At 44.5% G+C, this 23,833-nt stretch overlaps 1 protein-coding gene across 1 annotated transcript in view; it reads left to right on the forward strand.

Annotated features, from left to right (window-relative positions):
- The first annotated feature begins 1,056 nt into the window (after positions 1-1,056).
- Positions 1,057-23,833, forward strand: part of NDUFA10 (NADH:ubiquinone oxidoreductase subunit A10) — a 61,633-nt gene continuing 38,856 nt past the window's right edge. The window contains exons 1-6 of the mRNA XM_034785555.1: positions 1,057-1,213; positions 8,300-8,468; positions 9,083-9,298; positions 10,659-10,745; positions 17,684-17,805; positions 20,546-20,625. Coding sequence (XP_034641446.1) covers positions 1,133-1,213; positions 8,300-8,468; positions 9,083-9,298; positions 10,659-10,745; positions 17,684-17,805; positions 20,546-20,625 — 755 coding nt within the window. The 5' untranslated portion in view covers positions 1,057-1,132. The remainder of the gene's footprint in view (positions 1,214-8,299; positions 8,469-9,082; positions 9,299-10,658; positions 10,746-17,683; positions 17,806-20,545; positions 20,626-23,833) is intronic.

Consider the following 23,833-nt stretch of genomic DNA (forward strand, 5'->3'; position numbering starts at 1 on the left):
GGGTGGGGAGGGGCCTGATGACATGTACCCAGAACCGCCCGCAACACTGTTTTGCATCATCCGGACATTGGGATCTCAACCCAGAATTCCAAGGGGCGGCGGAGACTGCGGGAACTGTGGGATAGCTGTGGGATAGCTACCCATAGTGCAATGCTCCGGAAGTCGACGCTAGCCTCGTACTGTGGATGCGGTCCGCCGACTAGAGCACCTAGAGCATTTTATGTGGGGACACACACAATCGGCTGTATACAACCGATTTCAATAAAACCGGCTTCTATAAATTCGAACTAATTTCGTAGTGTAGACATACCCTAAGTCTATAATATATTACTAAACTGTTGTTGTATGTAAAGTAAATAAGGTTTTAAAAATGTTTAAGAAGCTTCATTAAAAATTAAATTAAAATGCAGAGCCCCCTGGACCGGTGGCTAGGCCCCAGGCAGCGTGAGTGCCACTGAAAATCAGCTCACATGCCGCCTTGGGCATGCATGCCATTGGTTGCCTACCCTTGACATAGGGAGTGCATGACAATCATTACACCCTGTCCCACAGGTACTTTACCCATGCCCCCATCAGTGTAGCAGCTGAACCTGCCCTGCTGTTGAATCACTCCCCTACCCCCCCCCCATGTGGCAGATCAGCAGTGCCGCTGTTGCCATGTGGCACTTGGGGAAATTGAGGCACAGAGAGACTGGTGTTTTGGCCAAGGTCACAGGGGGAGTCTGTGGCAGAGCAGGGACTTGAACCTGGGTCTCCTGGGGCCTGGCCCCCTTCCAGCCCGCAGGGAGGGGCCATGCTCCGGCCCGGCCCACAGGGGCACCCCCAGCCGGCGCTGGCCTCTCGGTGGTGCAGCGGAGCTCGGAGCGCCCCACGCCCGGCCGAACGGGACACTCCCCGTGGCGGGGGGAGGGTCACAGGAGAGAACCAAGCGGAGGAGAGACTGAGAGCAGGCGCCTCGCCCACAACTCACCCAATCCACTCAGGCGCTCGCCAGGGTCACCTATGCACCGGGTCCTCTTACGTCATATCCGCGCCGGCACCCGGTTAGGCCCCCGCCTGTGGGTCCTTCCGCTGCGGGCGTCGCGTTGGTCGCAGCGGAAGAGCGTCTTCCAGCCGTTGTGCTGGGTCCGCGATGTCCTTGCGCCTGGGGAAGCTCGCCCGCCCGGGGGCTGCGGCCGCTCGGGGCCGCCCGTGGCTCGGCGCCGTGCGAGTGGTGAGGCGGGGCGGGGGGCTTGCGGCGTTCCGCGTCCTAGGGCGGCCCTGGCAGCGGGTCCCTCGTTATCTCTGTGCAGCGCCGGGCCCAGCTCCCGTGCTCAGGGACTGACAGGTCCCCGTGCGGGGCGGGGGAATTTCCCCCAGGACTCGCGGGCAGTGACCTTGGCGGGTTCCCACCTTCCGCTGCAGCCTGGGGTGTGAGTCGCCTGCCAGACTCATCTGGGGAGAAATTCCTGCCATTGTGGGGGGCCGCGGGCACTGGTGTAGCTTGGCCCCTCCTGTGGCACATCATAGTCTAGTCTTCTGTAGGCTGTAATACTTTGGTCTCGTTTTGGTGGCTGGGTTTAATGTGCAGGGGTTGGGTCAAGGTGGTGATCTGTGATCTACAGGAGGTGGGACTAGTTCTTTCTGGCCTTAAGTTCTATAACTTCAAATGTTACCTCAAGCCGTGTTTAGTAATAATCCTGGGGAAGAGTACTGGATCGGTATCGCATCTTGCTGTCACAAGTGACTGGATACCACAGAAGTGATGCACTCGACCTTTTGCAAGGGTTCAGAGTGAAAAAAGTGACATGAGGATCCTTTATAAAATTCATGTTTGGCACCCACATTATATCGATATATATATATAAATATGCACACACACATCTAGGTAAACTTAATTCATATTCTAACCTGGAATTCATTACAAATCTGAAGACACTCTTTGTGTTTTCTAAGACTTTGGCTACATGGTACATGTAATCATTAGCAGATCACTTGGACAGGAAGAATGGTTTTGTTATTAAGGCACAGGGCTGGGAGTCAGAAAAATCAGCATTCTGCTCATTGCTCTGACAGATTTCTTTTCACAAGTCATTTCACCACTCCAGCCCAGTTTTTTATCTGTAAAATGGAGCCCTTGATACACTACTACGGTACTATTCCAAAGACTTGAGGCTTGATTTACCCATGTTTGGAAGGCGCTTGGAAAGCTTTGGGTGGAGGGTACTATAAAGTAGCAAAGCACTCTTTATTTTCTTTATTCTTAGAGCTCTACATTTAAGAGCTCAGTCTTGCAAACATGTTCATTTTTACCAGTCTAAAAACACAATCTTCTTGGCTGTTCTTTTTGATGATGATGAGAAAACTAGTGATGTTTTACTAAGCTCAGTGGGGGAGAACAAGAAGACAGTCAAGGAAAGTGTGGGCCCCTTACTGAATGAGGGAGGCAACCTAATGACAGAGGATCTGGAAAAAGCTAATGTACTCAATGATTTTTTTGCCTCTGTCTTCACGAAGAAGGTCAGCACAGTATGGGGAAAAGGTGATCAGCCCTCTGTGGAGAAAGAAGTGGTTCGGGACTATTTAGAAAAACTGGACAATAACAAGTCCATGGGTCCGGATGCGCTGCATCCGAGGGTGCTAAAGGAGTTGGCAGATGTGATTGCAGAACCGTTGGCCATTACCTTTGAAAACTCATGGCGATAGGGGGAGGTCCTGGATGACTGGAAAAAGGCTAATGTAGTGCCCATCTTTAAAAATGGGAAGGAGGAGGATCTGGGGAACTACAGGCCAGTCAGCCTCACCTCAATCCCTGGAAAAATCATGGAGCAGGTCCTCAAGGAATCAGTTCTGAAGCACTTAGAGGAGAGGAAAGTGATCAGAAACAGTCAGCATGAATTCACCAAGGGCAAGTCATGCCTGACTAACCTAATTGCCCTCTATGAGGAGATAACTGGGTCTGTGGATGAGGGGAAAGCAGTGGATGTGTTATTCCTTAACTTTAGCAAAGCTTTTGATACGGTCTCCTACAGTATTCTTGCCGCCAAGTTAAAAATGTATGGGCTGGATGAATGGACTATAAGGTGGATAGAAAGCTGGCTAGATTGTAGGGCTCAACGGGTAGTGATCAACGGCTCCATGTCTAGTTGGTAGCTGGTTTCAAGCGGAGTGTCCCAAGGGTAGGTCCTGGGGCCGGTTTTGTTCAATATCTTCATTAATGATCTGGAGGATGGCATGGACTGCACTCTCAGCAAGTTTGCAGATGACACTAAACTGGGAGGAGTGGTAGATACGCTGGAGGGTAGGGATAGGATACAGAGGGACCTAGACAAATTAGAGGATTGGGCCAAAAGAAACCTGATGAGGTTCAACAAAGACAACTGCACTTAGGACGGAAAAATCCCATTCACTGCTACAGACTAGAGACCGAGTGGCTAGGCAGCAGTTCTGAAAGGTTGCCGACCCCTGCCCTAGGTCCTTTTCTGCAGAAGTGGTGTGCTGAGTCTTCATTTATTCACTCTAATTTAAGGTTTCACATGCCAGTAATACATTTTAAAGTTTTTAGAAGGTCTCTTTCTATAAGTCTATAATATATAACTAAACTATTGTTGTATGTAAAGTAAATAAGGTTTTAAAAATGTTTAAGAAGCTTCATTGAAAATTACATTAAAATGCAGAGCCCCCCGGACTGGTGGCCAGGACCCAGGCAGCGTGAGTGCCACTGAAAATCAGCTTGCGTGCCGCCTTCGGCACGCGTGCCATAGGTTGCCTACCCCTGACCTCGGGGTTACAGTGGATGAGAAGCTGGATTTGAGTCAACAGTGTGCCCTTGTTGCCAAGAAGGCTAACGTCATTTTGGGTTGTATAAGTAGGGGCATTGCCAGCAGATCGAGGGACGTGATCATTCCCCTCTATTTGGCATTGATTAGGCCTCATCTGAAGTACTGTGTCCAGTTTTGGGCCCCACACTACAAGAAGAATGTGGAAAAATTGGAAAGAGTCCAGCGGAGGGCAACAAAAATGATTAGGGGGCTGGAGCACAAGAGTTATGAGGAGAGGCTGAGGGAACTGGGGTTGTTTAGTCTGCAGAAGAGAAGAATGAGGGTGGGATTTGATAGCTGCTTTCAACTACCTGAAAGGGGGTTCCAAAGACGATGGATCTAGACTGTTCTCAGTGGTACCAGATGACAGAACAAGGAGGAATGGTCTCAAGTTGCAGTGAGGGAGGTTTAGGTTGGATATTAGGAAAAACTTTCACTAGGAGGGTGGTGAAGCACGGTTACCTAGGGAGGTGGTGGAATCTCCTTCCTCAGAGGTTTTTAAGGTCAGGCTTGACAAAGCCCTGGCTGAGATGATTTAGTTGGGATTAAGTCCTGCTTTGAGCAGGGGTTGGACTAGATGACCTCCTGAGGTCCCTTCCAACCCTGATATACTATGATTCTATGAAAGCTGTTCATCATGGACAAGCAGAACATTATGTGACTGTGCGGGTTGATCCCTTCAGTTTAATTGTAAATCTCTAAACGTGGACATGCTGTTGCATAGAATATGATCGCTTACATTGCACTAGCGTAGCAATGTAGCTCATGTTACGTGGATTGGATGGAAACTGGTTAACTGACAAATTAGAAAGTAATTGTATGTGGGGAGTCATCATCCAATGGGGGTATTTTTAGTAGGTCCTGCTGATGCTGTTCAATAGCTTTTTTTAGTGGCCTGGGAGAAATTTAAAATCACTGTTGGTAAGGTTTGGAGAAAGTAGTTAAGGACCTTGAGGTCAATGGCAATTGCGACAAATTACAACATGGTTTTACCAAGGGCAGATCGTGCCAAACCAATCTGATCTCCTTCTTTGGGAAAGTAACAGACTTATTAGATAAGGGAAATGCTGTGGACCTAATATACCTTGATTTCAGTAAAGCGTTTGATACTGTACCGCACGAGCAATTATTGGTTAAATTGGAAAAGATGGGGATCGATATGAAAATCCAGAGATGGATAAGGAACTGGTTAATGGGGAGACTGCAGCGGGTCGTATTGAAGGGTGAACTATCAGGTTGGAGCGAGGTCACCAGTGGAGTTCCTCAAGGTTCGGTTTTGGGACCCATTTTATTTAATCTATTTATTACTGACCTCGGAACCAATTGTAGGAGTGGGCTGATAAAGTTTGCAGATGACACAAAGCTGGGAGGTATTGCCAATTTGGAGGACGAACGGGATATTCTGCAGGGAGACTTGAATGACCTTGTGAATTGGAGTAACAGAAATAGGATGAAATTTAATAGTGAAAAGTTTAAGGTGATGCATTTAGGGATGACTAACAACAATTTTAGTTACAAGCTGGGGACGCATCGGTTAGAAGTAACGGAGGAGGAGAAAGACCTCGGGGTCCTGGTAGACCGCAGGATGACTATGAGTCGACAATGTGACGTGGCGGTGAAAAAAGCCAATGCGGTCTTGGGATGCATTAGGCGAGGTATATCTAGTAGGGATAAGGAGGTGCTGTTTCCGTTGTACAAGGCACTGGTGAGACCACATTTGGAGTACTGTGTGCAGTTCTGGTCTCCCATGTTTAAAAAAGATGAACTCAAACTGGAACGGGTACAGAGAAGGGCCACTAGGGTGATCAGAGGAATGGAAAACCTGTCGTATGAAAGGAGACTCGAGGAGCTCGGGTTGTTTAGCCTGACCAAACGAAGGCTGAGGGGGGATATGATTGCTCTCTTTAAATATATCAGAGGGATAAATACCAAGGAAGGAGAGGAATTATTCCAGCTCAGTACTAATGTGGGACATGAGAACGAATGGATATAAACTGGCTGTGGGGAAGTTTAGGCTTGAAATTAGACGAAGGTTTCTGACCGTCAGAGGCGTGAAATATTGGAACAGCCTTCCAAGGGAAACGGTGGGGGCGAAGGACCTGTCTGGTTTTAAGATTAAGCTAGATAAGTTTATGGAGGGAATGGTTTAATGGGATAATATGATTTTAGTCAAATAAACAGCGTGCCATCGCTGGTAAATAGTATGATGGCCAATGAGGGTCTGACAGGAGAATCTTGTCTACATGCTTGGGGTTCTACTGATCGCCATATTTGGGGTCAGGAAGGAATTTTCCTCCAGGGTAGATTGGCAGAGGCCCTGGAGGTTTTTCGCCTTCCTCCACAGCATGGGGCAGGGGTCGCTAGCTGGAGGATTCTCTGCTAATTGAAGTCTCTAAACCACAGGATTTGGGGACTTCAACAGCAGAGTCAAGGGGAAGGGTTGGGACGGCTTTGTGGCCTGCATCATGCGGGAGGTCAGACTAGATGATCATAATGGTCCCTTCTGACCTTAAAGTCTATGAGTCTATGTTGTTCTTATTGGTCGAGTGGTAATGCAAATGTGTATCCGCATCCAATCTGCTATCTGCAAAAATTATTTGCGGATATTCGTGGATTTGCAGGGCTCTACACTGGGGGCCAGGCTGAGGCTCCCACACATCCCCCTGCCGGAGTCCAGTCGGTGAGAGCCGCAGGCAGCTTTAGGGAGCCCGCGCGGCATCACAGACCCTCCACCTAACCTCGGCTGGGTGGGGATCCTGGGGAGCGGGGACACGGTTGGGGACTGCTCTCAGGCCCCCCTCTGCACCGCGGGCAGGTGAAGGGTCCACAACAGCTCCCCAGCTGGGCTCCATGCTGGCCTGGGAGAGGGAGACCTGGGGAGCTGCCCGGGGGCTTCTCAGGCCCCCCCACCCAGGGCAGGTGGAGAGACCCAGGCTCCCCACAGCTGCCCACCCAGCTCTTACTGTGTCCGGGCTGCGGCTCCCAGCGGCCCCCAACCCTGTCCGGAGCTGGGTTTGGGAGAGCCACACTGGCAGCTGTGGGGTGCCGCGGCAGACCCTCCACCTGCCCTGGGCAGGGGGCCCGAGCAGCCCACAGGCAGTGTGCCAGCCTTCCGCCCAGGGTAGGTGGAGAGACCCAGGCTCCTCACAGCTGCCAGCACGGTTCTTCCAGACCTAGCCCGGTGGGGTGGCGCTCGGGGTTGTAGCCTGGCCATGATAAGAGCTGGGCGGGTAGCTGTGCGGAGCCGCGGCGGACCCTCCACCTACCTTGGGCAGGGGACCCAGGCAGCCCCCAGCCCAGTTTCCCTGCTCCCCAGATCCCCGCCCAGGGCAGGTGGAGGATCCGTACTGCAGTTCCTCATAGCTGCCTGCCCGGCTCTTACCGTCAGAGCCCTGTGTGGATACAAAATTTGTATTCGCATCCAGGCTGCTATCTGCAGAAATGGTCCATGGATATAAAGTGGATACCCGCAGACTCTGTATGTAGTACGAATGAGAGCATTAGTAGAATGCTGTGTCCAGTTTTGATGTCCACACTTCAAAAGGGAATTGGAAAAATTGGAATGAGTTCAGACAAGAACTCCAACAATCATTAGAGATCTGGAAAACTGCCTTACAATGAGAGACTAAAGCAACTCAGTCTATTTAGTTTATCCAAAGGAAGGTCAAGAGGTGACTTGATCATTGTCTGCAGGTATGAACACGGCAAAGCAATTTTTGTTAATAGATGGCCCTTTAATCTTAGTAGAAAAAGGCACATAAGGAGATCCAATGGTTGGAAGTTGGAGCTTGACAATTTTGGAGTAGAAATTGGGAGCAAATGTTTAACAGAGAAGGCAATTGACCATTAGAACAGCTTACCTAAGGATGTAGTGATTTCTCCATTGCTTGAAATCTTTAAAACAAATCTGTATGTCTTTCTGAAATATATGCTATGGCTCAACAGATGCAGAAATTACTGCGTGAGGTTCTATGGACTGGTAAGCAGAAGATCTGACAAGATGATCAGGATGGTCTCTTCTGGCCTGAGTAGTGGACATAGATATGTATAAAATTAGTAGTAAATAAATTGTACCTTAAAATAAGTCATTTAAGATGTTTGGCACTTTTTAGACTAGGGATATCCATCCTTTTCTTCTGGCCAAGTTCTATTTTGTGGTAACATATTCAATCACTTTAAATCACTCGTGATTTCTATTAGATACTATTTTCTTCACTTCCTGGGTTACGCTACAGATAAATCTAATCATTTAATAAATCCTGATTCTACAATCAGGGCTGCAGGACAGATGGTTATACTCTCATGGATCTGATTACAAGATCAGGTCCTAAAACTAAACGCTCCCAGGCGGGAATGATGCCTTTAATTGTGTTAGGCGCTATACACACTGATATAGGCATTGATCCTGATTGGGGCCTCTGGGTCATTGTATTAATATAAATATTACGTTAAAATCAACCATTTGAATTCATTAGTTTGGTGGTTGTGTTTTCTTGCAGGCAAAAATTCACGTGAGCGCTCAGCAGAAGTTGCGGTATGGCTGGTTGGCTTATATGCTGGGAGAGAGATCTACTAAAAAGTTCAATAAATACAGCAAAATCTTTACTGTGGATGGCAACTTATCTTCTGGGAAGGGCAAACTTGCACAACAAATAGCAGAAAAGCTAGGTATGGCTGATTCTTTTTCTGTCCTCTATAGTATTTTATGGAACATAACACATTATTGCAATCCTTGTTCAAGCAAAGGCACTGATTCATCAAGTGTCAGTGGTTTGGGGTGGCTTGAATAGTTCTTTGCTGCCACAGTTAATATAGTGGTTTGACTGGCAATGAGAATACCAAATACATGGCAAACTGGGATTTCTGGATGTCACATTTTCCAAATGTGTGGGCAGTTCTAGAGGTGTTGGTGGAAGAAATCCTGGCCCTAAGGAAGTCAGTGGGAATTTTCTCAGTAGGTTGTCTTGGGTTACACTGCAGTAAGAATGTTCTCTCAGCAATAGAGTGGGGTTATAAGAACGGTGGACAGGGAAAGGGCTGCTCAGAACAACAGCTTAGAGGCCACTTTGAAGAAGGAAGAAGAAACTGAAAGATGTATTCATTGGAGAATATTGTGTAGTAATATTTTGCCCAGAACTTGTGGAGATGAGTTATGTATGCATGCCTGTAAATAAAATAATTTCACTTTAAACTACAGTTTTAAAAATAACTAAAATGAATAGGAAATGTCCAGTTTAAACCAAAGCAAACAATTTTATGATCTTGATTCCTCTTTGTCTCAGGTATGCAGTATTTCCCAGAAGCAGATGTGCATTATTTGGACAGGGTCACAGGAGATGGAAAACTACTGGATGAGAAATTTAATGGCCATTGTAGTCTAGAGAAATTTTACAACGATCCTAAATGTTCTGATGGAAATTCATATCGCCTACAAGCCTGGTTGTACAGTAACCGTGTTTTGCAGTATTCCGACGCACTGGAGCTCCTCCTGTCTACAGGTTAAGTTTCATTTCTAAATTAATTGGTGAATTTGGATTCTAGAGTTGTTAAAATGATTAAGCTGCCTTTAACAGTTTGGCTGCCTCCCATAGCTGTATTTTAAAATATAAAATCTCATTATTCCATTAGTTTTTTGAATAGTCCTTTTTATAAAGTAGTGTTTAAAAATGAGAAACCGTCTGAATTATTAAAAAACAAAATAGCAGTTCTATTCAGAATATAAACTATACTATTTTTCATTATGTCTGTCTAAAAGGCATCACACTGTGATGGTGAGCTTCATTAGCTCTTTCAGGGGGACAGCAGAGTTAGGTTGGTAATCTGTCAGGTCAGCTTGGCAGAATTTTCCAGAGGAAACTGCACTTAGACCTGTTAATGTGGCTTTTTGAATATAATCATTAAGGTGGCACAGTTAAAATCAAAGCCCAAAAATACATAACTGAAATTGTACAGTCATCTTTCAGGATAAAAATGCGCTTTGCCTTGTAAGGGTCCATACCTGTGGCCACTCTGTGACTAAGCAGAATTGATCTGGAAGCTTGGGGGGGTGGGAGGAGTGGGAAGTGGTTTTTCTAACATTCAGTCTTGCAAGCTTGACCTGGAATCTGAAAGTTAAGCTTTGGTGTTTCTGGCTCACACATCACCAAGAATACAGATTCTGTGATGACGTGTAAGCCAGAAAAAAAAATCTGACTCCCTCTTCGATAGCTGTATCAGATTTGCCTCATTAACAGAGATAAAAATTAACAATCTTATTCTAATCAGTGTAAAGTAAGCAAATGAGAGGAACAGGTTGGTTAGGTAAGAAGTTGCTATTTCCATAGCCACTTTTGTACCCTAACTATACTTTTAAGGTTTCAGCAGCAGCATTAACTCAGCCATCTTGCACCTGCTATGTTTGTTACATGTATTTCTAGGGTAGCCCTCACTGTAGTATCTGAGTGTATTTTAAACACGAGAGCTCTTTCCTATAAGGAGGAACAATAATATCCTTGCCTTCACATTAACAAACTAGATTTCAGATGGGGTGTCCTCATGATGTATTGCTTATTGCATCATTGGAAGGTATTTGGATATTATGATGATAGGTGTGCTATAAAAACCTGAATAGAATTTATCAATTGGTACGTTCAGTAGTGCTAGAGATGTACGTTCATTTGAACTTATGCCTGATATTATGTTGAGGGGTGAAATCTTTACTCTTTTGGTACGTTAACTTGCCCAGAGAAGAGTGTGTTCCAAGATTATGTAATTATAAGAGCCTGACTGTTGCTTATTATCTAATAGCTATGACTTGAGATGTTGTTGCAGCATAGTTTTATTGAGCCTTTCATGATTAGAACCTGTTTGTAATTATAGGACAAGGTGTAGTGATGGAACGCTCCGTCTACAGCGACTTTGTGTTCATGGAGGCGATGTTTCAACAAGGCTATATCCACAAAAGATGTAAGTCCCTACCTGCAAAAAGAAAGTTAATTTGTAACACTGTCTGAGGAATATGATGGCCATGTAAACAGATGGAAAGGCAACAAGTCTGAATCCTTAATGTCTGAAGGTGTCATTTAGCCAGTGGGCCATGCTACTGACCTGTGCACCAAGGAACTCTCTAGCTGCAGGATTCCAGTCCCTTTCTTTCAGTGCTTCAGTTTTATTTCTTTAATATTAAAGTTGTTGAACACAAGTTCCTCCTATCAGTTGTGTTCTTTTCCCTGATTTGGGAACATCTGCAGAAGCACTCCTGGTCCTTGCAACTCTCCCCCTAATTGTGCTCTTGCTGCCTCTAATGAGGACCAGGTGATCTTCAGGCTATTAGCTGATCTCTGGCCACATAGCACCAGCTGGGAGACAGCTGATTAGGGCTAGGCCCAATTCCATTTAAAGGGCAAGCCATCTTGGGCCGGGGTTTAACGGTATTCTTAACAAATCAAACAAAGTTGCTTCTACGGTCTTTTTAATGATTACCCAGGCCTCTTAATCTGTGGTGTGATGTTCTACATTTCCTTTCACACTTCTTATCACAACATATGAGTATATATAGGGGACAGTTCTCCTATGGTTATCCCCTTAATTTTGCCTGGATTCAGTGATACCATAATTTTTTGTTCTTTCATGAAATCATAATCTATTGCTATGGAAATAGTCCCTGAGTAAATCTGCAAGGGAAAGGGGGCAGATTAGGAGGAAGAGCTAACTTGGTGATCAGCAGGCAGGAGAAAGAGACAATACAAATATTATTAAATCCACACTGTCGCACAGCTGGGAATAAAACTCAGGAGTGGAGTTCCTGGCTCCCAGCTCTCTGCTTGGTGCACTTGACCATGATGCTTCTGGTGCCTGCTTTCCCTGCCCCTGGTGGAATTATTGAGATGCTTCAACTCAGAAGTTGAACTAACAACAAGAATTTTTGCTATAAGATGGGGATTTATCAGTTGGAAGGGATAGAGGAGGAGAAAGATCTGAATGTATTGGTTGATCAGAGGATGACTATGAGCTGCCAGTGTGATTCAGCTGTGAAAAAGGCTAATGCAGTACTAGGATGTATCAGGCCAGTAGCGACAGGGAAGTATTAGTATCATTATACAAGGCACTGGCGAGACTTCATCTGGAATATTGTGTCTAAGAAAGATGAATTCAAACTGGAACAGGTGCAGAGAAGGGCTACTAGGATGATCGGAGGATTGGAAAACCTGCCTTATTAGAGGAGACTTAAAGAGCTTGTTTTTTTTAACCTAACCAAATGAAGGCTGAGGGGAGATATGATTGCTCTCTGTAAATACATCAGAGGGATAAATACTAGGGAGGGGGAGGAGTTATTTAAGTTAAGCACCAATGTGGACACACGAATAAATGGTTATAAACTGGACTTCAACAAGTTTAGTCTTGAAATTAGATGGTTTCTAACCATCAGAGGATTGAAGTTCTGGAACAGCCTTCCAAGGGGAACAGTGAGGGCAAAAAACCTAACTGGTGTCAAGACTGAGCTTGATAAGTTTATGGAGGGGATGGTAAGATGAGACTGCGTACATGCTCATTGTAGGCAATCTGTGATTGCTAGCAGCAAATATCTCCAGCGGCCGATGATGGGACATTAGATGGGGAGGGCTCCTGAGTTACTACAGATACATCTTTCCCAGATGTGTGTCTGGTGGGTTTTGCCCACATGCTCAGGGTCTAACTGATTGCCATGTTTTGGGTTGGGAAGGAATTTTTCCTGGGTCAGACTGGCAGAGACCCTGAGGGGTTTTTGCCTTCCTATGGAGCATGGGTCACTTGGAGGTTTAAACTAACGTAAATGGTGGATTCTGTCACTTGAAGTCTTCAGTAACTCAGCCAGAGGTTAGGGATCTATTACAGGAGTGGCTGGGTGGGTGAGGTTCCGTGGCCTGCAATGTGCAGGAGGACAGACTAGATGACCTTGATTGTCCCTTCCGGTTTTAAAGTTTGAGTCTATGAGAAGTGAGGCAGCTTCTTGAGCCAAGCAGGAGTATTTCATACCAGCTGAGAATGGTCCTTAGAAGTTTCAAGGGGGAGCTCATGGGCTACTGAAAGATTCAGAAGTCTGTAGAAATGACTGAAATGAAGCGTAAAACCTTCCCCCAAATCAGTTCTTATTGCATGGTTGTTTTTGTCAAGTACAGGTTGATAAGCCAGTTGGGAGTTTGTTTCTGAGGTGATGTTTCAGAACAGTTAAACATTTTTCAGAAAGTGAAAACCCCTTGTCTGTCTTACCTTGTATGTTTCAAATGTGTTGTCTGATTCATGTTGGATTTAGTTAAAAACAAAATCACCTGTTGCGAGACCACTGTCGCATTATGGGGTGCAGTCCAGACCAGTGCAGAGTTGTCACCTCTTACCTGTAACGCTGAGTGCCTCAGTGTTTTGCTATCATAGTTCCCATGCGTGCAGGTCACACCCCAAAGTACCTCTGTGTACTAGACCAGAGGCTCTCAAACGGGGAGGCACGGAATGTTGCTCTCTGGCCGCCCACCTCTGAAGGCAGCACAAGAGTAAGCGTTGCCATGACCTTCCCCCCCTCTCCCCAATAGGCTTGCAATCCCCTTTTTGGTCAGGACCCCCAGTTTGAGAAACGCTGCTCTGTATACTTAAATGGCTCTCTTTGAATCAATGCCTTACTGTTTTTAATATTTAGGGGGAGTTGAAGGACCAATCTTTCTCAGCTTGTAAGAGCTATATTTTCTTGTATCTGTCTAGTGATGGATGCCAACGATGGCTTCTGTCCTTGTTTATATCACCAAAAGTTCAATGATTTTGTTTCAAGAGGCATGATAATACTCAGGGTGCTTTTCCCTTCCTGTGAGTGTCCTATCCCCCTGCTGATCTCCATGTAAATGCAGCTTCCATTGTTTCTGGTCACACCTAGCTTAATTTACAAAGCTGTGACATTCCCTCCTGTCTGGGTGGGAATTGTTCCTTCCTTTCTTCAACCACATGCTTTAAAACATAATATTAATGAGTATCCATAATTCCTTCTGTAGTGTTAATGTATACATTTCACAGTGATATTAATCACCAGTATGGCATTATCTTTGAGAGAAGACCTCACTCTCTACACTTACATTACCGTAATGTTGTATGCAATCAGTTGATTCAGTTGCTTACCACTTGAGGTTCAGCCCCCAGTCTTTATAGACCAGTAAACCGTTGAAACGAATTTTTTGAGAACAAGCTTCTCTCTCCTGCTGGGTGTAGATGCCATGTTGTCTTCTCCCACACTTGCTAGTGTGAGGTTTGCCTCCATCCCTCATTAGCTTGATGTCTGTTTGCTGCTTATATGTAAAATTGAGGAAAACACACATTCCTTTGAGCATGGCTACACTTGCAAATGTAGAGCGCTGAGAGTTAAACCAGCCCTCGGAGAGCACAGTAGGGAAAGCGCTGCAGTGTGTCCACACTGTCAGATTCAAGCGCACTGGCATGGCCACGTTAGCAGCTCTTGCAATGCCACAGAGAGCAGTGCATTGTGGTAGCTATCCCAGCATGCAAGGGGCTGCAACGTGCTTTTCAATTGCGGGGGGTGAGGTGGAGTGTGACAGGGAGTGTTGGTATGTGTGGGGAGAGAGAGTGGGTTTTGGGGGGGCTGAGAGCATGTCAGCATACTGTCCTGTAAATTCAGACAGTAGCAGACCTCCCTCTCCCCACCTCCCTCTCTCTCTCACTCACAGCAAGCAACATTCCACGCTAATGGTTGCTTTGTCTCGGAGCAGATAAGCAGCCGGCTGTCAAACAGAGCTTTCAAAGGGCATATCCAAAACAATGACGAGTGGTCACTTGACTTAAGGGGATTATGGGACGTTTCCTGAGGCTGATTGCAGTAATGCAACACCTTGTTCACACTGACTCTGGGGCGTTTCAGCCGAGGCGCAGCAAGCGTTATGCTTCTCATGGAGGTGGATTACCAGGAGTGCTCCAGCTGCAGAGTCCAGGCGCTCTAAGTGCCTTGCCAGTGTGGACGGGTCGTGAGTTAGGGTGCCCGGGACTGCTTTAATGCGCTCCAACTTGCAAGTGTAGCCAAGTCCATAGCTTAGGATTGACCCGTTTAACAACTTACCTTACATATTTGTCTTAAAAATATTTTAGTTAACATTCCTGCATGTGTCCATATCTCTTTATACCCACCACATACATACATGATACAAAGTGATACCTCACAAGGCATATTATGCACAAAGATTATTACAATAGCGTGTAAGGTGTGAATACGGGGTGCTTAGTGTCACAACCACAGAGGAGAAATTTCACGCAGAATGGATTTGTTTGGAGGAATTTTGTGGAGAGAGGTGTGTGTCAAAATAAGGCTTACAATAGAAAGTTAGTCACAACCTACTGTGGTGTTCATGCAAACAGCTCAGGAACCTTAGAACAATAACATCTTGTTTAGGAACACACCCTTGTGCATAAATCTTCTTTTATAGGAAGCAACTAATCTGTTATGAAACATCCAGCAATACTGATATCCTCAAACAACATATACTGTACTAACCATAAATATGGACATCCCAGTAAAGACAGTGACAGTGTTTTATCAGTGGTGCTAAAGATCCTCTTACAAATCTGGAAAGCTCTCCAACTATTTGGATTAGAACACAATAAAATATATGTAGCCAAATTCACCCTTAATTTCCCCTGACTTTATTGAAAACGCACTAAAGATAAATTTAACAGAGGCATTCTACGCTACAGTTGAAAAAGCTACTACAAAAGAAAAGATTTTCATAGAAGTCTGTTCATGGATGGTTATTTCTGGTTGTGCTCAGAGACCTCGGTCATGGTTTGAGCGAAGGGGGAGGGTCCCAGAGCCCAGACTCCAGCCCGAGCCTGAACATCTACACTACAGTTAAACAATGCTGTAGCCTGAGGCCCTCCCCCAAGCCTGAGTCAGCTGACCCAGGCCAGCCGCGGGTGTTTAATTGCAGTGTAGACATACCCAGAGGGTCTTTCTTTACTGGAAGCTGAATCTGGGTTTTAACTAGTCATCCTCCACTCCACCATCCACGCAGAAAAAACAGGTTTGGAGGTGCTTTAAGCCCAGGCTAATTTACTTGACTGAGGCTGTGCTTTAGAGCCCAGGTTCCACTTCAACTCTGGCTGGAATCCACCAATTTTGCTGCGGATGCAGGCAAGTGTAGAAAGAAGTCCCATGCCTTCCCACAGTTCTTTGCAAGGTACAGAGAGATTTTCCCACAATTGCCTGGGAAAGAACCCTGAAGCTGCTTTGCACAATGAACCCTGGGCTATGCTCCCAGACCTGCACGCGCAAGTGTAGAAACTCTGAGGGTACCGTATGGCTTTGTGGGAATGCTTACACCTGGATTAAGCTAGCTCAGGTGCTTAGACCTGGTGGTGATTATCCAGGTTAACTTCTTTCCTGATGAGATTGCACAGAGCTGTTGGGAAAGTAGCAGCAGAGCAGCGGTTCTCAACCCATGGCCTGTGGACTGCATGCTGCCCGATTAGCTCAAAGCTGCAGACCAGCTCAGCTGTGTGCTGAAGGCCGGCCCATATGCCGGGGTCCTAGAGGTTCCCTCCTGCCTGGCGCAGAGTGGACCAGGCTGCCCCAGCACAGCTGGGTCGGGGTCTGGGCAGCCGCCCAGCCCCACAAACTCCAGGATCCGGGGCAGCCGGCCGGCCCTGCCGCCCAGGTAACACATTGTGAGTTGCATATGCAGCCAATAATGTGTAATAAGTTGAGAACCACTGTAGTAGAGTCTGGGGGCTCCACAGACTGTAGTGGGAGGGAGCACTAGGCTCACAGCTCAGTGCACTCAGATGCTGGGCACCCCAACAATATTTCCCTTCCTCCGAGACATCCCTTTCTGATGTGTGTGTGTGTGTGTATTGTGGGAGCACAGATGTGCCTCTCACGCTTCCCCTCAGATTTCTTTAAGATGGGATAGGATGGGTTTTTTGTGGAGTGACATGACGTGGTTATTCCTCCTTTTCTTCCCTAGACTCCTGAGAACCCATGATTCTCTCTAGAATCCCTTTTGCCCCGCTGCCATGTTCTCAGTGGGTGCAGCTCTCCTCATACTGTGGCTATTGGAAGTAGCAGCCTGCTGCCTTCAGACAGTGTCTACAGCTACCTCTGCCCTTGCTCTCTGCTGTTTCTATAAGAACCTACCTGTGCAGGTTGGGGGAAGGGTCACTTTTCTGCAAGTTCATGAAAGGAGGGAGGGTTGGAGGCAAAAGGGCTAATGCAAAATAATTAAAGGGAACTGGGATTTGTGGCTTGTTAGGCTGAGACTCTTTCTGTTAATAACAGTGACCTCAGTGAATCCGGCAACATTTAAGTCAGAAGTAAACTACCCTATAATGTAATAGTGGCATATGAAAGACTAATATTTGTTGTCAAGTATCAGAGGGTAGCTGTGTTAGTCTGGATCTGTAAAAAAAACAGTGTGTCCTGTGGCACTTTTAAGACTAACCGATGTATTGGAGCATAAGCTTTCGTGGATGAATACCCACTTCGTCAGATGCATGCTGATTAATATTTGTTGCTTATTTTCTATTTTTGTAAGGCTCTTTCGGCTTTAAATTTGTTAAATCTCTTTGCCTGGGGGAAAAACCCAACCTGAACTGTGTATTCCGGCTGAAATCTTTGCAGGGAGATAAGATTTCATAAACACTTCTGCTGAGCAGACAGACTTCTCTGAAAATGAAATGCAGTTACAAATGCTGACAGAATCCTTTCAAGAGGCTGTATTGATCATTTACCTGGTGGGTGGGATGATGGTGATCAAAATTAAACTGTGTTTTTGTTTTTTTTTTCTGTTGTTTGTTCTTGAGCTTCATTACATATATAGAGATACGTAACCATCTGTATTCTCCAATTAAGGAATTCCATGCTCTTGTTTTGTTTTTTTCAGGTGTTGATCATTATAATGAAGTCAAAGGCATCAGTATCTGTGAATTCCTGCCACCTCATTTGGTGATCTATATTGATGTACCAGTCTCAGAGATACAGAAAAGGATTCAAGAGAAAGGAAAGGTAATTCTAGCTGTTAGCTTACTTTTTTTGTGTTAAAATGTCATGATCAGGGCCTTGTGCATGAATCATGCAGCTGTGGAACTTATTGCAGAGTCTGTCCCTCTGCTGCAGAACTGTGCTCCAGAATCTCAAGTTTCTTTTTTTTAAAATTGTGTGTCATCCTCTTGTGAAGAAAACCTTCAGAAATGTTCGGGGTCCCATCAATGAGGTTCTGTCTTCCTGAGCATGCACTTAGCCTGACGTGTCAGCTCTGACTATCTCCACGGGGCTCTACTGCTGCCATAGAAAGTTGGTTGACTGTTAAAATGTGTGCATTGCAAACTCTTTTGGCTGGAATTTTCCAAGGAGCCCAGGGAATTAGATGCCTGACTTCTATTGGAAATCCTGGCCTTCACTGCTAATCATTTTTAGTACAAACATCCTGCTCTGACTGGGCTTATCCCAAACGTCTTAGCAGCCTCTCCACTCAACTGCAGCCTCCCCTTCTGGCAACCCTTAGCGTGCAGTTATATATTGTCAGCATGTGATCAGTGTAAAACGAACAGAACTTGGTATTCAGATAAATAACATGAAGGCTACTGTACTGATTGCTATTAACTTTCATCTTTGATTCACTAAAATCTTTTTTTATATTTAAATGAAATTGCCATAGAGGTTTCCACATGCTGCAGAAACCAGAGGCTGGTTCTTAAGTCCAGCTCATTGCAGAGTACACAGAGACTTGGCTATTATTTCAATTATTCATTGTAACATAGAAATGATTTCACTTCCTAGTCTCAAATTTTGGTGCCTGAACTCTCCTGAAACTGGGATATTCTGTGAAACTCAAGGGTGTTCTCCCTTTTCTTTTCAAAGTCTTCTAAAAGTAGAATAGTTCTGTGGGAGACGAGAGAGAATCTGCCTTTTGTTAACGTATGGTACTGAAAGAAGAATAACAGTTTTCTTGAATGCTTTGACTTCTGGTATTCTGTAACAACATGTTTTAAAATTACCCCTCTAATGGTTCTAGTAAATTGGGTCAGTAACACAGTCTGAGAGCAGGAGAGCTGTGGAGTGTTTTCATTTAACAGATAATCTGAACTAGTTTTCCTCCCCCCTCCCTCCCCAATGGTATTGGGCCATGTATCAGTAACTGTTCCCAGATGTGCTACAAGAGCCAAATGATGTTTACCCTGCACCTTGTTCAAAGGTTACAGGAAATTGGATCTGAGTGAGGAATTTAACCATGAGAAGTCTAATTAATAATAATAATAATAATAACAATAAAAAGCCTTTTATTCAGATATCTACAAACTTTTGACCACATCTGTTTTCCAAAGCCCTTTTGTGTATGTTAGAATATCTGAGAGGGAGCTTTGGTGACAGACTTGGAAATTGCTGTGCTCGTGTCAAAGCAAAGTTGACCATTGTCCAGGAAAGGTGTATGTGTAGTCCCTCAGCTTATCTTGGGGAAAATAGAACTGGTCTCCTTGACCTTGCAGTCCTTTTTATTCTGGCACAAACTGCTCCTACAATAACATTTCTCAGGGGTAGAGGCCTTGAAGGGTGAATGTATTTATTAATACTTCCTTGTTTGATAGCAGCAGTCTGGATCTCTTCTGTCTGTTTACATTAATGGCTTGTAGTTGGCATTGACTGAACAGTAATTAGAGGCTTGGAATAGAAAAGTACCTCTGTGTGCTCAACTAACTGAGGAGCCTGATTCCCCGAGGTGCTGCACACGATCTCTGACATGCAGGTGAGGGCATTCTGTACCTCACAGGCAGGATCAGGCTGCAAATGGGTAGGGAAAGAGCAGAACAGATCTGCTCTTAAGGGAAGCAGGAAATCGTGATGAACCATGCACTCAGGAAATGTGATGAAAGAGCTATATAGAGTAACTGATGCTTGCCGTTGATGGGTAACCCCTTGATAGTAGATTTGCAGTCCACTTATAAGAAAAAGTTCTTCGGCTTTGTATTGAGTGCACTGATGCTCATCTGTCTGCCTAAAAATTAGGGAGGATTATATCTGGGGTGCACGCTATAATCACGCACGTCCTAATCAATCCTCAAGAGAAGAAATGATGGTTAGTTGGCCCATTCTGATTAACTTGCTGAAAGGGTCAATGTGGGCAATCTTTTTTTTTTTTTTTTTAAACCAGCTGATTATACATAACTTCCTTAAATGTGCAGGTGAGTATGATTAGTCATCTGTTTGGAAATTAATCTGTCTGGAGCCTGTTCTTGGTTGGTAACTCTGTGTAAGCTTAGAAAAATTGAGATTCTTCCACCTTTCATCTCAGTCTGGTAGAGAAGTGTCTCTTTGTGCATTCTTCAGCAGTACTTGCCTTTTTCTGTCTTTCCAGACTCTCTTCTGTACCAAGAGACTCCATATCCATATCGTTATTAAAAGAATTGCAAAACAAATACATTCAGCTTTATGGAGAACATATGGAAAAGTACAGTGAAAAGCTATGATTCTACAGCAGCTGCAGCTTATTCCGTTTGCCACATATGTAGTGTTCGATATGTTAATACAATATTCTGTAATCCCAAATACTCCATATGTTACTTGTAATTTTGAAGTCTTCATAAATGCATGTGGATGTAAATGATTGTTTGGCTGTTTAATACAGGAGCTGTGCTTCAACAGATGGTGTGGGAGCCGTGGCTTCTACTTGGGATCTCTGGCATCTGTACCAGTGTAAAAAGAAAACAAACACCCACGTTTCACAGCGTTTTGTTTTCTTTGTGTTTAGCCCCATGAGAAAAAGGTGTCTCCTGCCTACCTCCAGAGCATTGAAGATGTCTACAAGAAATCTTTCCTGCCAGAGATCAGGTTAGCAGCTAAAGCCATTTTATGTGACAAATATTTATGCAAAACTATTTGTGCATGTAGAGCTAGACTCGCCACACGTACACTTGATTCAAACTGCTTGTATGTAAAAATCCTCCTTGTGTTTTGTTACCATATTTAACTCTGGATGTAGTAAGTTATGCACCTACACAGTTGGGTCCCTATGCTAGTGCTGAAATTTACCCTTTGAAATTATTCACTGCAGTTACCCTTCATGTCAAGGAACTCTGGCTACCAACATCATAGAATCATAGGACTGGAAGGGACTTCGAGAGGTCATCTAGTCCAGCCCCTTACACTCATGGCAGGCCTAAATATTAACTACATCACCCCGACAGGTGTTTGTCGAACCTGCTCTTAAAAATCTCTAATAATGGAGATTCCACAACCTCTCTAGGCAATTTATTCCAGTACTTAACTACCCTGACCGTTAGGAAGTTTTTCCTAATGTCCAACTGCCCTTGCTGCAATTTAAGCCCATTGCTTCTTGTCCTATCCTCAGAGGTTAAGGAGAACAATTTCCCCCCCCCCCCCCTTCCTTGTAACGACAACAATTTTCAAGTACATAAAAGGTTATTTCCCCTCTGTCTTCTCTTCTCCAGATTAAACAAACCCAATTTTTTCAGCCTTCCTTCATAGGTCATGTTTTCTAGACCTTTAGTCAATCTTCTCTGGACTATTTCCAGTTTGTCCACATCTTTTCTGAAATGTGGCACCCAGAACTGGACACAATACTCCAGTTGAGGCCTAATCAGCACGGAGTAGAGCAGAAGAATTACTTCTTGTATCTTGCTTACAGCACTCCTGCTAATACATCCTAGAATGATGTTTGCTTTTTTGCAACAGTGTTACATTGTTGACTCATATTGTGAGCCACTATGACCCCCAGATCCCTTTCTGCAGTACTCCTTCCGAGGCAGTCATTTCAATTTTGTATGTGTGCAACTGACTGACTGTTCCTTCTTAAGTAGCATACTTTGTATTTGTCCTTATTGAATTTCAACCTGTTTATTTCAGACTATTTCTCCATTTTGTCCAGATCATTATGAATTTTAATCTTATCCTCCAAAGCACTTGCAGTCCCACCCAGCTTGGTATCATCCACAAACTTTTTAACTGTGTTCTTTATGCCATTATCTAAATCATTGATGACTGTATTGAACAGAATCAGACCCAGAACTGATCCCTGTGGGACCCCACTCGATATGCCCTTCCAGCATGACTGTGAACCACTGATAACTAATCTCTTGGAGCGGTTTTCCAACCAGTTATGCACCCATCTTTTAGTAGCTCCATCTAGGTAATATTCTCCTAGTTTGTTTGAGAAGGTCACGTCAGACAGTATCAGTAGCCTTACTAAAGTCAAGATATACCACATCTACCACTTCCCTCCATCCCCATGCCTTGTTACCACATGACCTGTCAAAGAATGCTATTAGGTTGGTTTGACATGATTTGTTCTTGACAAATCCATGCTGACTGTTACTTATCACCTTATTATCTTTTAGGTGTTTGCAAATTGATTGCTTAATTTTTTTTGCTCCATTACCATTCCGGGTACAGAGTTTAAGCTGACAGGTCTGTAATTCCCCGGGTTGTCCTTATTTCTCTTTTTATAGATAGAGACTATATTTGCCCTTTTCCAGTCCTCTGGAATCTCTCCCGTCTTCCATGATTTTTAGAAGATAATCGCTAATGGCTCAGGTATCTCCTAAGTCAGCTCTTTGAGTATTCTAGGATGTATTTCATCAGGCCCTGGTGATTTGAAGACATCTAACTTGTCTAAGTAATTTTTAACTTGTTCTTTCCCTATTTCAGCCTCTGATCCTACCTCATTTTCACTGGCATTCACTATGTTAGACGTCCAATTGCTGCTAACCTTTTTGGTGAAAACTGAAACAAAAATGTCATTTAGCACTTCTGCCATTTCCACATTTTCTGTTACTGTTTCTCCTCTCTTCCCCCCCCCCCCCCCCCCAGTGAGTAACAGGGCTATGCTGTCCTTGGTCTACCTCTTAGTTCTGTTGCATTTGTAGAATGTTTTCTTGTTACCGTTTGTCTCTAGCTAGTTTAATCTCATTTTGTGCCTTGTTTTTTCTAATTTTGTCCCTACATACTTGTGCTATTTGTTTATATTCATCCTTTGTAATTNTACCTCTTAGTTCTGTTGCATTTGTAGAATGTTTTCTTGTTACCGTTTGTCTCTAGCTAGTTTAATCTCATTTTGTGCCTTGTTTTTTCTAATTTTGTCCCTACATACTTGTGCTATTTGTTTATATTCATCCTTTGTAATTTGACCTAGTTTCCACTTTTTGTAGGACTCTTTTCTGAGTTTCAGATCGTTGAAGATCTCATGGTCTCTTGCCATACTTCCGATCTTTCCTACTCAGTGGGATAGTTCACTCTTGTGCCCTTAATAACGTGTCTTTGAAAAACTACCAACTCTCTCTTGAACTGTTTTTCCCCTTAGACTTGCTTCAATGGGCTTAAGAAAGATGAAAGATTTTATTTGAACTTTTAGGTTTCACTGGCTTTCTAAAAGCATAAATTTATTTTGGGGGGGCAGAGTAGTTGCTAATGGTCACTTGGATTGTAACTCAACTGGATTTCGAGACTGAACTCAAATTCCTATATGGTAGCAGCATTGAATATATTACAAGGTTTATGGACCCAAGTCCATAATTCAGTGCTTTTCGTCTTAGTATCTCAGAGCACATTATAAACAGCCTCACGATTCCACAGCTGGGTGGGGAAGTATTATTGCATTTTACAGAAGGGTGCACAATAGTGCAAAGAGTTTCTGGCTTGCTCACAACCAAACAGTATGTCAATGATAAAGCAAGGAATAAATCCCAGGATCAGAGATTGCTGTCCTCTTTATTCCAACTATGAGAGATGTCTTCCTTGCCTCTCTTCTAGTGATGTACTGTGGGCATTTGGCATTAGCATCTTGGCTGCTTATCCAGTTGACAAGATATTGTGGACAGCCTATAGAGGTGAAGAGAGCACTTTCCTAGAGTGGTGTCTTTATTGTTGTCTGTGTTTTGTAGGGGAAGGGGCATTGCAAGATGAGGAGGAGCGGAGGTGTCCTAATATGATCACCTGTCAGATTTGTTTGGAGAGAATACTTGCTTCCTCTCTCTTACCCCCACCCCCTCCCCCCCCCCCCCCCCCCCCCCCCCCCCCCCCC

This window comes from Trachemys scripta, chromosome 11 (assembly GCF_013100865.1).
Source record: "Trachemys scripta elegans isolate TJP31775 chromosome 11, CAS_Tse_1.0, whole genome shotgun sequence".
NCBI lineage: Eukaryota > Metazoa > Chordata > Testudines > Emydidae > Trachemys > Trachemys scripta.